The 15,965-nt window shown below is 47.6% G+C and overlaps 1 protein-coding gene across 2 annotated transcripts in view; it reads right to left on the bottom strand.

The window, feature by feature from the left end:
- The window catches only part of DOCK1 (dedicator of cytokinesis 1), a 364,042-nt gene that overhangs the window by 320,182 nt on the left and 27,895 nt on the right, over window positions 1–15,965 (bottom strand). For both annotated transcript variants that reach the window (XM_066601145.1, XM_066601146.1), the window contains exons 2-6: window positions 11,662–11,745; window positions 9,575–9,615; window positions 4,677–4,732; window positions 1,139–1,235; window positions 390–538 (exon numbers count right to left, since the gene is read on the bottom strand). In XM_066601145.1, coding sequence (XP_066457242.1) covers window positions 390–538; window positions 1,139–1,235; window positions 4,677–4,732; window positions 9,575–9,615; window positions 11,662–11,745 — 427 coding nt within the window. The remainder of the gene's footprint in view (window positions 1–389; window positions 539–1,138; window positions 1,236–4,676; window positions 4,733–9,574; window positions 9,616–11,661; window positions 11,746–15,965) is intronic.

Here is a 15,965-nt window from a genome sequence, read left to right as displayed (position 1 = left end):
ACAAGGAAAAAAAAACCGGAAGCACTTTTAGGGGATGGGGGGCAAAAGATGGTGGCATAAAGCCATTAAAAAAGAAAAAAAAAAAACACTATATAAAATTTAGGATCACCGAAACCGTACTGACCTACAGAATGAGGACAGCATATCATTTCTACGGCACCATGAGTGCCATGACCACCCTCTGCCCTCCCCTGCCCCTTCGAAAACTTCAAAATAGTTTCTTTATTTCACATTACTTAGAGTTTTGCTTTAAGTTCTCCGATACATTATATAGTAGGGTAAATGGTACCACTGAATACAGGTCGTCCTGCAAAGATCACATCCTCATGTGGATACGTCCCTGAAAGAAGGAAAAAGAAAAGGGCAGCAGCGGGTTAAAATGTACCAACCTGTTCCCGTAATCAATCCTGGCAGTGATTTTCTTCTTCAGCTCCTTCAGTTCATCTTGCGGCAGCGTTCCCGAGAGGATCTGTGATCTCCACTCCACCAGGTCGTAGATCATATTCCGGACACAATTAAACATTTCTCGATTATCGTGCTAGAAAAAAAGAAAACAAATCTGCGACTTAATACAACGAGGGAGGAAACGTATAATTATGGAATAGACGGATCACACACCGGCACAAGACGGTTAAACCGAACGTCTTAAAGTAACCAAAGAAACAAAGATGGCCGCACCGCTTCTCAAGCTACCGGTACACATTGGTAGTCTAAGACACTACATGCTGATCTGACTGGCCAGCACGGATCATGTGGACAGCACAAGCCAATCAAAGCAGGTGTAGCAATAGACAGTGTAGTCAGAGAAGTGGTGCGGCCATCTTTGTCTCTCCAGGACCGGAGGGTTACATTAAGCTGGGTCCATCCACAGATTTCACCTCTCTACATTGAAAGGGGTGAAATAAGCAGAAGACATTAACCGGCGGGAGATCTTAAAATCTACGCCACATGTCAATTTCTGTGTGGATGAGAGGTGTTCAAGTGTCATCCATAGTGATGCGGATTTAGGAGGCGGACACAGAGCGCAATTATCAGAGACGTCCTTCAATATGGCGCTTCTGTGTTTTCCCTGTGAAGGTTTTCCCCCCTTACAGGTGAGATGAATGTCAGTTCCTCCCACACTAGTTGGAAAACGTACCACGTAAAGCTGCCGCCATATGATGGACCATTCCCGTAATGTTGTAGTGACTTCTTGCACCAGAGGAATCTCACAAGGCAGCACCGCTTCATGTTGCCTGAAAATGTACAGAGTCCATAAGAAAAACAAGGCAAAAGCATATCAGAACGCGAACACTGGTGCGGGCGATAGAGGACGATGGGAGTATTATACAGGAGACCTTTTTAGAACACATTTTTTCATCTCCGCCTGGTTGGTAACATTTTTTTTTTAATGTTTCTCCTCACCTCACTGGGTCGCTGGTACAAGGTCTTATAATAAAAGGCTCCCTGAAAAGTATACATACAGCATTAACAAACCCTACTGCATATTTTACTAACTACTTGCAGTTGCCATACAGCAAGAACTCTGGAGCATCTTTTCATAGAACTTTATGCATTTCTGTCCCTCTGTTGTTCTGCCTGGAAATTTATGAATAAATTGGCAGCTGGATCTTACCAATCCTCTAGTCGAAAGGCATGTTCCTACATAATCGGACACTGACAGCACTGATTGGACAATATCAAAATGTTTAGTGATACACCCTCAACTGGCAACACCCAGTTGTCAATTTATTCATCCATTTTCAGAAGCCGTAACAGGAGAGACATAAGTGTAGAGTGCTGAGAATAGAGGCACGAAAATTATTAGAATACTGGAAATACAATTCTTTACCATGAGTGGCCGCTTTATTAGAGCCCGGACCCTTTTACAAGTAGAGCTTCTTTGGATGGAAAACAGACCCGTGACCCCGGGGTGCAACATATTTAAAAAAAAAAAAAGAAAACTTGTCATGTGATTTTTTTTGAGGATCAGTTTCAGCGTGAATCCACAATAGAATGGGAAAATCCAGCAACTTCCAACGGGTCATCGGTGCTAGACTAGCCGGGCGAGGATTTCACTGCCAACCTTGTGGGGATTTCTTGTGCAGCTGAGTACATGGAGAATGGTGTGATCGAGGAAAAACATCCAGCGAAAGGGGATCCTGTGGATGTGAACAGCTCATCGCCAAAAGGGGTCACAAGAGGATGTCAAGAATCGTTCTGACAGACAGGAGAACTGCAGCCTAATACAATCCTGGGGTTCCAACTAATGTGCCCAAACGCCCAGCTCGTTCCTTAGCACAGATGGGCTATAACAGCAAACCGTAATGATGCTGAAACTGGTCGTCTAAGAGCAACAGAAAGGCGAGACCCCAGCGGGCAAAAGAGCACAAACATTGTATCACTGAGCAGATGGATTCAGATTTCTGTTGCACCATGCTGATGGGAGGTCAAACTTTGGTGCAAGCAGCATGACTTGATGACCCCTTCCTGTCAGCGCGTCTAATTTGTGGCAAGTACAAGAAGCTTCCTGTCCGCAGGGGCCGATATTCCTGCAGGAGGAATACAATGCCTAGTGGGATCTACACCATGATGAATTGCTGCGGTTCTGAAGACCAAAAGAGGTCCAGCGTTCTACTACCATGTTTCCCTGAAAATAACATCTTGTCATACTAATGTTTGCCCTAAAAGAGGCGCTAGGTCTTCTTTTCGGGGGGATGTCTTCATATATTTACCTAGCATACTCGGTCCAGGTCCCTACGGCTGCTTTATGGAGCCCCAAAGTGCTGAACCGCGGCATTGATTGGCCAATTCATAAAGCCCACCTCCACAACCCGATAGCTGTGAATGGTTTTTCAACTGGTGCTCAGCCAATCAATGCAGCGCTCGATGAACCAATCACAGCCATCGCCTTGGGTCATCAAGTGCTGCAATGATTGGCTAAACAGCGCTAGAGAACCAAATCAGAGCCATTGCTTTCTGTAGGTGGGATTTAGGAATCTCGTAACCAGGAAGTGATCTTCTGTGGGCAAACGGGGACTGCAGGACGCACAGCGGAGCTCCAGACAGCAGCAGGAGGACCCGGACAGAGTCTGCTACATAAGTATTCCTTTCACGTAATGCAGCTAGGGCTTATTTTCGGAGTAGGGCTTATTTTTCAAGCCTCCCAAAAATCCTGGAGAAAAAAAAAAATCGGGATAAGGCTTATTTTCAGGGTAGGTCTTATTTTGGGGTAAACGGGGTAGACAGGGGTCCCTAATAAAGAGGACATCCAGTGTACATGCCAGGAGAGAAGACCGGTCTTTAAGTAATTTGCTATGCAGAAAGCACTGCGGATGTTAAGTATTGCGGTATATTTGCTTCTGGATAACAATAAGTGTGACAAATATGCAGTAATGGCAGACATATGGAAGGGGACAAATACTTTTTTCCCGGCATTGTGTTTTACTAATATTTCCATCAAACCACCTGCTACAGTAGAATTACACTTTGTAAAGGAAAGGTAATTGCACTAATTACTGGCGCGGCTCTGGCAGCGGTGAAGCTAATTACACCTTGTGAAGCCCGGCATATTTTACGCTCCGGTCTCTTTCGCCTTCATTTCTCTTGTATTTACATATCTGCCAACGAGGCGAGTCGTCTAATCACATCCTCCGTCCTCTATTTGTGAGGATCTGAGAGCCTTCCAACGTAAAGCCATTTGTCATTATTTAACAGCCGGATCAAAGTTTGCTCAGAGACTCCATAAACTTGTCAGAACTTCCCGCCCGTCGTTCGCCGCTGCCATTTATTCGCCCTATATAAATACACTCACTTTCTGCTATTTTCGTCCTGTACCTCGGCTCTAGAAATCAATTCTGTAATCAGGCTGTAGATGTCATTATGCAGTAATCAGATGATTAGAATACCGATGTGCAACATATCTAATCCGGAGCGGAAGACAAAGACAACAACCAAATACATTCTGAGCCGCAGCTTCTTAACGGGCGCCTTGACCTCCTCCGGCTGGGAGCTGGCTTCTAATTATAGGGTACGCCACACAGGAAGTGACATTTAACCCCTCAATGACCAGAGTGTTTTGGGCAAAAATGGAGAATTTTTTTTTTTTTAACAACTTTTTAGTATCTGGCAGTTTAATAGCTATAACTTTTTTTTGTTTGGGGGGGGGGGGGGGGGGGGTGGAGGGATTGGAAAGTCCACGGTGAGGCTTGGATGATCATCAGGTCACCAGTCACATGGCCTAAGAGTAGCTCAGTCCCATCCAAATGGCACAGCCACTATACCATGTATGGCACTGTGCCCTGTGTGGACCAAAGTGACCACAGCACTCACCTAAGCGCCCCGGTCACTCAGCTGATTAGTGGGGATTCCAAGTGGCAGACCCCCGCCGATCAACCATTGACAACCCATCAACAGTTCAGTGCTGGAAAACCCCTTTAACCATTTAAATATATATCATTTCACAATTTACTGATAGTCTCTTCTGCTCCCTGTTATCAGCCATTCCAGGCTTCAGAGAGGCCGACTAATGTTTTTCAATGGGATGATGGACTAGAGGAATAAAACCCCACCGCCTCGCCAGGACACATCGTTACCTAAAGCTTCCATGCTGATAGACAACGACTCTCGCTCCCATTACACCGGCCACATCTAGTATTAATTATTTGGTTACTTAAAAAAATCGTAAATTAAATTACCCCTTTCCTTCGACTGTGGCGTCTTTAAGATGAACATAGCTGGCAGGAAATATGCCCTGTGAGAAAACAAATAAAAAGGCAATTAAAATGTGCGTTTACTAAAGCAGATTATTGTATGTAACACCATGAAGCCTCACGATGGCCCGGCTTGTATCTTTAACGTGACCCTCCGATCCTGGACAAACAAAGATGGCCGCACCGCTTCTCTGACTACCTGAGTGCACTTTAGTACGCATCAGTAGTCTAAAAGGTGCCACATGCTGTTCTGACTGGCCAGCGATGGTCACATGGGCAATGCTGGCCAATCAAAGCAGCATTTAGACTACCAATGCATGCTAAATACACAGTATGCGCCCGGTAGGTGGAGAAGTGGTGCGGACATCTTTGTTTGTCCAATTCTGGAGGGTCCCTTTAATGGCTGTAAATCATGACCAGAACTGAAAGGTGTACAGAAATCACTGTAGAACTCTGAAACTCCTCGCGCAACATCTTATGGTAAACTGTTTTTAATAAACTTTGAACAATGTATTTTATTACACAAAAATCAGACCTTCTGCTCATAAATCGGGCGTACAGATGGGAGCCGGCAGGAAAACGATCAATAAAGCCAGAGGAGAAAGGAAAAAATATGGTCGCACGGGCTCGCAAAATAAAAAGAAAAACGGAGAAGAGCAGATGTAGTTTAGAGAGCTGCCTTTATAGACTGCTGGCACACGTGGGAGCACATACTGCCGCCACACGCGCCTCCCGCCGTGGGGGGGGGGGGGGCCACATACTGCCGCCACACGCGCCTCCCGCCGTGGGCGGGGGGAGGGGGGCACATACTGCCGCCACACGCACCTCCCGCCGTGGGGGGGGGGGCCACATACTGCCGCCACACGCGCCTCCCGCCGTGGGGGGCCACATACTGCCGCCACACGCGCCTCCCGCCGTGGGGGGCCACATACTGTCGCCACACGCGCCTCCCGCCGTGGGGGGCCACATACTGTCGCCACACGCGCCTCCCGCCGTGGGGGGCCACATACTGCCGCCACACGCGCCTCCCGCCGTGGGGGGGGGGGCCACATACTGCCGCCACACGCGCCTCCCGCCGTGGGGGGGGGGGGGCACATACTGCTGCCACACGCGCCTCCCGCCGTGGGGGGCCACATACTGTCGCCACACGCGCCTCCCGCCGTGGGGGGGGCCACATACTGCCGCCACACGCGCCTCCCGCCGTGGGGGGGGCCACATACTGCCGCCACACGCGCCTCCCGCCGTGGAGGGGGGCCACATACTGCCGCCACACGCGCCTCCCGCCGTGGAGGGGGGCCACATACTGCCGCCACACGCGCCTCCCGCCGTGGAGGGGGGCCACATACTGCCGCCACACGCGCCTCCCGCCGTGGAGGGGGGCCACATACTGCCGCCACACGCGCCTCCCGCCGTGGAGGGGGGCCACATACTGCCGCCACACGCGCCTCCCGCCGTGGAGGGGGGCCACATATTGCCGCCACACGCGCCTCCCGCCGTGGAGGGGGGCCACATACTGCCGCCACACGCGCCTCCCGCCGTGGAGGGGGGCCACATACTGCCGCCACACGCGCCTCCCGCCGTGGAGGGGGGCCACATACTGCCGCCACACGCGCCTCCCGCCGTGGGGGGCCACATACTGCCGCCACACGCGCCTCCCGTCGTGGGGGGGGCCACATACTGCCGCCACACGCGCCTCCCGCCGTGGGGGGGGGGGCCACATACTGCCGCCACACGCGCCTCCCGCCGTGGGGGGGGGGGGGGCCACATACTGCCGCCACACGCGCCTCCCGCCGTGGGGGGGCCACATACTGCCGCCACACGCGCCTCCCGCCGTGGGGGGGCCACATACTGCCGCCACACGCGCCTCCCGCCGTGGGGGGGCCACATACTGCCGCCACACGCGCCTCCCGCCGTGGGGGGCCACATACTGCCGCCACACGCGCCTCCCGCCGTGGGGGGCCACATACTGCCGCCACACGCGCCTCCCGCCGTGGGGGGCCACATACTGCCGCCACACGCGCCTCCCGCCGTGGGGGGCCACATACTGCCGCCACACGCGCCTCCCGCCGTGGGGGGCCACATACTGCCGCCACACGCTTCACGAGGGGATCCCAGGGGGCCACATAGAGGTACATTTGGCTAACGTGTTCTGAAGTGAGGCAGTTAGAAATCCCATGGAATTAACATCTAGGTTGCGGCCGTACCCATCAGCCCAGGAAACAAGGAGCCATCCGTTTCCAAAAATGGCACAATGAGGCATTTGATTGCTGTGAGAATATGAAGGGGTAGTCTGGACGTTTTGTAGGTACATTCAGCAGGTAGGTGGGTGGGATAAAAGGGATATCGGTAATGAAAAAGGTCACTAAAGATATAGAGTGGATCATCAACTACTAAGGGATGACTAAAGGCTGGATTCGTACAAGCGTATTTGCGAACAAGTAATTTGCGTGAGCGATACGCAGAAAATAGAACCCATTAATTTCAATGGGTTCATTCACACGCGTGTATTTGTTATGTGCAATTCGGTCGTGCAAAAATATACACAGCATGCTTAATTTTTCTACGAAGTTGCACAGGGAAAGAACATTCTGAACTCATGAAATTGGCCATTTTAATGGCGAAGAATATTGGCGTGTTTTGGGGTTTTTTTGTCGTGGGGCAGGAACACCATCTTTTCTCCTTAGGGAGAGCACCTAGAAGGTGAGTGAGGTCACTCAAAAGGCCATTCATGCTCCTCTGGGTAATATGCAAATAAGGGATATGGGACAATACCTCTGCAGCGCCACCTATTGGAAGGCAGCTTCCTGCAAGTCAATGTTGGACTGTTAATACAAGCCTTGTAACAATGACAGTTATTGTTACAAGGCTTGTATAAATGAGTCTAACATTGACTTGCAGGAAGCTGCCTTCTAATAGGTGGCGCTGCAGAGGTATTGTCCCATCTCCGTTTTTTGCTTTTTTTTTCCATGCACGCAAAAAAGTACAGCAAAAAACACAATTGCGCATGTAAATATGCAACGCCCATTCCGCAAAACCACAGGGCACATACGCATGCGATCATGGGACTCCGGCCTAAAGAGCATCCCCAGAATATACGGTAGACCATACCGACTTGGGGGTTACAACGCCAGCAGGTATTTGGACTAGTATTACGTTCGTGTGGTAAAGCGGCACGTGAAACCAGTTTAGCAGAAGTTTAAATTAATCTTCTTTATAAAGTGAACAGATTGTGTTCTTTTTCTGCCCCGGACTGATGTAAGTGGAATATCTTGCAGTCAGCGAGTGGAATCATAACCACATCCAGTTAGGTATAACATCACATCTTCCACGACTAACCAGACCAGCAGCTGTGACAGTAAGGTATGATCAGGGTTGGAGGCTTAGTCAACGAAGAACGTTTCCATTCACTGACTGCAAGCATGGGTATTGAAAAAAAAGGAGAATTTAAAAGGGGGGTCATACCAAAATTTGAATTATTCCCTATCCATAAGGCTGGATAATTTGCTGACCGATGAGGGGCTTAATGTGGCTCTTCCCCTGCATGGACATCAGTATGAAGCTAACACCCGCCAAATAAGCGTGGTCAGCCCTGCAGTCATTACAATGGGGAGGACAGCGGGCGCGCCGCTCTGTTATCTCAGCAGTCCCATCGAAAGGCAATGGAGCACTAGTGTAAATCTCACCCTATGGGGCTGTACTAGTCTGGGCACTAATCCAAACACACACAAGGATATTTCATATAGCCCAAAGTCTAAAATTACCTTAAACCCACTATATAGATCACAGGCCAGTCTGAATTATCTGTACAGCTGATGAAGACCCCAATGTATGGTCGAAACACTTAAAAAAATTTTTTCCCACAATGAAAGGAAAATAGGCTATAAAAGTTGATCCCCGACTCTTTGAGGTCTCTGGCTAGCCAAACAGCAAGTTTGCTGGAAAGTTTTGAATTTTTAAAAAACTTTTAAGCCCGCCTTGTGATAAGATTTTTTGTTTCAGGAACGTGTAGACAATCCTACAGCGGGTGCAAGATTACCTCCCGTTTACTTGCATCATTCATATTTAGTTTCCTTTTAGGCAGTCCAAGAGAGCACCAAGTCGGCAGAGGGAGACTTCTATGCCGTGCAATGCCCTTCTGGGAAATTTGGTATGCAAATGTGGGATGGTACAAAGCCTCTCTACAGCGCCACCTATTGGAAGGTAGCTTCCCTATAAAAGTGTCTGATCCAACAGGCCTGGGAACACAGTTATCTTTCATTGGGAGAAAAACCCTATGCTCAGTCATGTCGGAAGGTCAGACACTGACTTCTAGCAAAGCTGCCTTCCAACAGGTGGCGCTGCAGAGGCGTAGTACCAGCTCTCCCTTGTATTTGAGCGTTCCAGACTTGTAACGGTTATCACCATAATCACAGTTATGTCTATGATGTTTAAATGATTGTTTTTTAGCAAGTGCTAACCAGTTCCAGCAGCGATAAAGTATCAGACGCGCATGAGCTCTTCCCACGTATTGTAGCATTGGTATAAGTGTGGCAGCAAACAGATGGAACAGAACGCTCTGAACTTGCTGGTAATGACGGGCGGCGCCAACATGAGGTGCCCCTGCCCCGGCTTATAATAGGATCACATTCAATGCCTCGAGCACATCATCAGACAGGAACATTACAATACCCAAATCAAAACCTATAATGATCTAGTGATAATATCAGCGAGAACCGAGGCGGCCGCTCTGATTGTAATGGATAGAAAAGCTATACGGATTTAGCATCTGCAGGAGAATAAAGGAGAATTACCATTGTGAAGGCCGGCTAATCATCCAAATGACAATCGGCATAACTGGAAATGAGATTTCACAAGTCACGGCTGTAAGTAAAGAGGCCACGTACCTTTTTAGATTTCTTCCTCAACACGTAACCTCTGAACCATCCTGCGGAGAAAGAGGAAGAAAATCAAATGTGGCGAAGCAAACCATAAGAAGTTAGGCACGCCTTGGAAACTACTTTTTCATTGCTCCATTGTAGCTGAAATGTAAAAACTGAAAAAAAAAAAAAAAAAGCAAAAACACACTTTTACAAATAGTTTAATAATCTCCAAAGATGATATAGATTACCTCCCTGCCTGCTGGAAGAACTTCATTACAGTGACGGGACTCAAGCACTGAATATGGATGCCAACTTGAGACATGTCAAAAGTTTAGCTTGCTAGGGGTGCTGTTGACAACAGCCAAAGCTCTTGCCAGCTGAAGCCAGACTCAACAGAAAGCCTATAACCCGCGGTCAGCAAGCGGGCATAGATGGCACTTTAGCTGGCTCATATTGTTGATTGCTGGGGGGGGTGCACCTGGAGCTCCAACGATCTAAGTCTCTGACCCGTCCCTAGGATATGTCAAAGTCTTTAAGAAAGCGCAGAGAGACCTCCGCTGTTCAGGAACCTCATTACAAAGAGCGCCTCCTGCCCAGGAGGACCAGCCCTGCATTATAGAGACAAGCCATCGGTGTGAATGGACACTATGTAATGCTTACGGTAATTTCCCATTGTGGCGTTGCAGGAAACGGTTAACCGTTAGGGTTTATTCACACAACCGTGATTTCAACACGCAACGCATGGCCGCATAATTCGCGGTGAATGGAGTTAATGAAAGTATATGGATTTTGATGTCATGCGCAGCGATAGCCGGGCTCATCGCCGACTCCACAGGCCGGTAAAAGGCTACGTACTCCACGCAGCATTTCATGCATACGGTCGTGGGAAGGAGGCCTCAGGCTACATTCACATGGGTGAGTGCGATGTCGGGCCAAGAAATCGAATCTCCAAGAAAAAAAAAAAAAAAGGTAATAAAAAGCGATTGAAAAGTCATATATATTCCAAAATGGCTCAAATAGAAAACCACAGATCGTTCCTAAAGAAACAAGCCCTCCAACAACCCATCAACAGTTAGATAAAAATATTTAAGCGGGTGGAAGATGACGACAGAAAAAAAAAAAAATTCAAATTTTAATATTATATAAAGTAGTACAGCAAAGAAAAGAAAAAAAAAAGAAAAAAAAAATCAATCAATTTAGGATTGTTAAAACGGTCTTGACCCACTAAATAAAGTCATCATGTCATTTTTGTAGGAGAGTGTACACCATAAAAACAAGACCCAAAAGTTGTGGTGGGTTTTTTTTTCAATTCACCCTTGTTAGACATTTTCTAAAAAGTTTTTCCATACGTTAAAAAAAATACAACTTGTCCGCAAAAAAAAACAAAAAAAAAAACTCAGACAGCTGCCGAAGGAAAAATAAAACTTAGGATTATTTGAAAAAGTGTGCAAGTGGGGAAGAAAAAAAAGGGAAATCTGAAAACAAGACAGCGTCCTTAAAGGGGTTGTCCGGCGCCGAAACGGTTTTTTTTTTTTTATCCAATAGGCCCCCCGTTCGGCGCGAGACAAACCCAATGCATGTGTTAAAAAAAAACAAAACCGTTTAGTACTTACCCGAATCCCGGCGCTGCGGCGACTTCGTCCTTACCTGAGCAAGATGGCCGCCGGGATCTTCACCCACGATGCACCGCGGGTCTTCTCCCATGGTGCACCGTGGGCACTGTGCGGTCCATTGCCGATTCCAGCCTCCTGATTGGCTGGAATCGGCACACGTGACGGGGCGGAGCTACGAGGACCAGCTCTCCGGCACGAGCGGCCCCATTCACCAGGGAGAAGACCGGACGCTGAAATTAGACGGCACCATGGAGACGAGGACGCTAGCAACGGAACAGGTAAGTGAATAACTTCTGTATGGCTCATATTTAATGCACGATGTACATTACAAAGTGCATTAATATGGCCATACAGAAGTGCTTAACCCGACTTGCTTTCGCGGGACAACCCCTTTAAGGAGTTAAAGATCTCTCTGTAACTAAAAATCAATGGCCATAAAATACACAAAACTCAAAATAGGCCGAATGCAAAATAGTTGTCATAACTGCGATGTCTCACCTTCATGAGTCTCCAGTAAGTGCACGGTGTCCCCGATCTGCAGAGCCAACTCATCCACTCCTCTGGCATTAAAGTTGTAAACCACTATAAAACAAAAATATATATGTTACTCCCATATGAAGGAGACAGACGTGTCATCTGCACAATTAGGATACATTAAGCTCCTAGGAGGAGGCTGAAGCCGAGCGCGGCACCAGTTATGGATTCCAGCGCAGGATGTGATGCTTTCCGTGATTTTAATGGGTGCCCTGTTGTGCTTCGATGCATATAAAATACGCTTCCGCCCTGAACATCGTAAAAGACTGCAGGGGCTCCCGGAAGGATTTACTGATCCAATTTACTGATTTAAGACTACCTGCATTTTCAGACGACTTTTCAGAATAAGCCGTCATCGTGTACCGGAGGAACACTATATGTGGCCATTATATGACTTGTATCCGACATTTATCACCAGTTTTCCCTTCTGTAGGCTGCATATCTAATTCAAAGTCTTCCCTGAGCTGAAGGGTGTAGACCGCTGCTACGTCGTCTCCACACTCTGTACACAGAGAAAGCATGAGATGCTGCTCCATAACTGTCTGCAGCACACAAAGATATGACATGAGCATGGAGGACACCAGAGAAGTACTGAGCAGTGTAAATGTAGTAAACACTCACTGCAGCCACATATGTGCAAGTTGTTTTCCTTCTGTAGCAGCTCCCCTTGCTCTCCATACACTTCTATGGGCAGCAAATATCATCACCCTCCTCCATTTCCTGTAATCCATCTGATTTCTGTAACTAGAGATAGGCTTCACATGATAACAGGCAGTGGACGGCAGATTAGAAGGGAGATCCCTAGCAGCCAGCCCCTTAGACTTTTCAGCCCCAAAACAATATTTTAGAGAAGTATGATGATTTGTGATTTTACTAATTATCACACTGACTATTATATATGACAGGATTTTCAAAATTCCAGTCCTCACAACCCCCCCCCCCCCAACAGGTTCTATAGCAAGGAAACCGAGGGCAAGGTCTGAGGCACTGACAAAAAATTGCATCACCTATGCGATATCATGAAAACCTAATGGCGTGTTCTGAGGCCAGGACAACATAAGCACAAGTTGTCTCAAAGCGCGATGGACATTTCTAGCCGTTTTACTGCAGGAAGCAGACAGCTCTGTACATTGTGCAGTGGCCCAGGTTGCTACTGCAGGCCGAGTCCCATTCACTTCAACCTGGTCAGATGCGTTTATGAAGGGAGCTGATTTCAGCAAGCAGCAGACAGCTCCGTTCACACTGCAGTGGCCAGGCATGGTATTGCAGGCCCAGCTTGCATTGAAGTGAATGGCAACTTGAATGGCAATACCAAACCTGGCCATTGAAGTGGGAACGGAGCTGTCTGCTTCCTGCTAAAATCAACTCCGTGCCTAAGCACACCGGCCTGATGAACAGCTTATCATGGGGGGTGCCTGGGCAACAGAGCCCCACTGATCTACTATTGATGACCTGTGCAGAGGAGAGGCCAACAATAGTTTAACCTGTGAATTAAATTTGTTGTCCAGTTGTACTTTGGAAAATTGTGACAAAAATGAAGACGGGATCACAACACGGGGATAAACCCAAACCATGCAGTTTCTCTGAAGAAGAGGGTCTGTCACAGTTCACCACATAGCAGCAAAGGCGATGGCACCAACCAGAACAGAGCCCCCCCTCCAAAATCTGTCTGCTATGTATGCCCATGGACACCGGTTGGAACCTCCCAACAAGACAAGCATTCTGTTCACATGTACGGAATATATACTAAAATAGTGAAAATCATTACTGATTGGATCACTAAAGCAAGCAGGAAATCTATTACTTGTAGTTCCTGTCCTCTATGACCCCTCTGATCCACCAGTTTTGGGTCCTACTTTCACCTGCCCAAGATGGCCATTCTCTAACTAGCTAAGGCACACTGTGCATTGCTTTGATTGACCAGTGCTGATCACATGAGCAGATCTGATCAACCATAATTCACTGTGGGGATTAGGTAGTCTGACGATTCGGTCGGCCATCTTGGAATGCCAAAAGAGGACTCAAAACTATTGGAGCAGAAGGATGGCAAAGAAGAACAAATGAAGATAACCTACCTCCATCCCCGGGACAGAATTTTGTCCCAAAACTGGAGGCTTACTTTACTGAGTTATGACTTTGGTTACCTTGTATAAAAAAGGCATATAAAACTATCTTAAAAAAAAAAAAAAGTTATATCAAATTCTAAAATAAACCGAAAACTTACAGTAAGAAGTTTTAGCATCATAAACAGCGTAAAAGCAAAAGAGCAAACACTTGTATTTCAGTCAACGGCGCCTGCAGTGGGCGGGATACACAACAACAGGCCGAGAAAGCCTTGGATTAAGGGAGACAAATGGAGATAATCCACTACTTGCTAATAAATATTCGTGAGTGTAGAAAACACGGCGAGTAATCCTCGGTCTCCCGTGTATGAGGATCAACTTGAAAGTTTATCAGTTTACTGAAAAGGCGTCGGGAGGTGGCAGGTTAAGGTATATCATGCAGCGGGGCTTGTATCGTCTCGCCTTACACCGGATCCTAGGAACGGCTCTGTACACACCAAGGACTTCAGAAGGAAATAGAAATGGGCGCAAAGACAAAGGATCCAACTGCAGGGAAGAAATGACGCTACGATCCAAACCGCAAGTCACGTCGGAAGTTACAGCAGCCGCCAAACTCTGGTAATTCTGTTTTAATGAGATGCAGAGATGTTGGCATCCCTTCCGATGCGTTGGCCAACCATTCTACAAGAGATCGAGCAGGAAGTGCAGCCATGATATCACCGCTCAATTAGAGAAAACCGGTAAAAACTGTCAATTTGTCACCATTAGAACTTCTTGATTGTTTTTGCAGCCTATCTGGTTGTGGCTACATGGCAACTTTTGGTCATGACGACAGGGACCATCCTGTAGGTTTGACGTCCATGGACCACAGAATGCCAAAAGCAACAATACATCACAGTAATTGTCTCGGACTTTGGTTTGGTGAAACCGTACGACATTGGGCTTTTCTGCTGCAATGTGGCCTCATGTTGGTCATCGGTCAAAAGCGTTCCACAAACAAGAGACGGGTGTAAAACAGAAGAGACAATGGAGTGTGTCGGGGTTATAAGACAGAGCCCAGGTAGGTTTCATTCTGAAGTGCTGCTGGGCATCAGAACAAACACGGTCTAGAAGACTCGGAGCTCTTGAGTCACAGGGGCGGGCTGCACCAGGCTCTCCCCACCGGCGTCCAAGGCTGGGGGCTCCCTCCCAATACAGAGAGGAGCCGCCACTCGTGATGCGGTGGACAAGGAAAGGCCGGAACAGCCTGCCCCTTTGACTCAAGAGCTCCATTCCCGTTGAGTTCTGAGTCAAACTTCTAAGTATGTTTTTTTCTGAAACATTGGAGTCTTTTAGAGTAAATCCTACATGGGCTGAATAGGCATCTCCATCCCGGGTTCATGTTGCCCGTGATTCGAGGAGCATGAAGCTGGTGACAGGGTCCCCACACAATAGTGATCGTTTATCATGACAACCGCCAAGTTAAACAAGCAAAAACTAGACAAGGAAATGTCATCATCTGCATAAAACAGAGGTCAACGAGCTTCTATTAACGGGGCCCTCAACGACCCAACACAATGCTGGAGCAAAGGTAGCTTCACACAGAGCAACTATGGGTCAGGTAGCTGCTCAGAAGGCGCGAAGCGTACAAACGGTCGTTCATTTGCTTTTACACAGAGTGATTATAGGCCGTTAGGCGTTTGCCAGGATATCATTCATACTGGGGACCTCCATGCTAATTTATTGGCTAATTGTTCAAATACAAACAACCAGCGACAATTTTTTTTTTCTTTGAATTGAGCTAAAATGAAACGACTAACGAGCAAATTTTTGCTCATCACCCTTACTGGCCATGTCTACACTGAACAAGAATCCGAATTTGCTCTTTTGAGCAATTTTTTTATGTCCCTTAAGTCTTAATCCAAATTCATCATTCTGTCTGGGATTTTAAAAAAAATAAAAAAATTGAACAAATTAGCAAAAGGAATAAAATAGTAACTTCACGGAGGTCTACCAAGGCCTCATTGGCACGGGGCACGTTACAGTCAGAGGCACGTTGAGTTTTTCGAGCGTGCATCTGACAGTATAATGTGAGGCAGAAGCTCTGCGCCTGAAGTTCAGACACGGACCTTCATGGAGATCAACATATGGATTTAAAGGGGTTGTCCCGCGCCGAAACGGGTTTTTTTTTTTTTCAACCCCCCCCCCGTTCGGCGCGAGACAACC

This window comes from Eleutherodactylus coqui, chromosome 4 (genome assembly GCF_035609145.1).
Source record: "Eleutherodactylus coqui strain aEleCoq1 chromosome 4, aEleCoq1.hap1, whole genome shotgun sequence".
Lineage (NCBI taxonomy): Eukaryota > Metazoa > Chordata > Amphibia > Anura > Eleutherodactylidae > Eleutherodactylus > Eleutherodactylus coqui.
The sequence above is the reverse complement of the archived record's forward strand: the minus strand, read 5'-3'. Positions and strand labels throughout refer to the sequence as shown.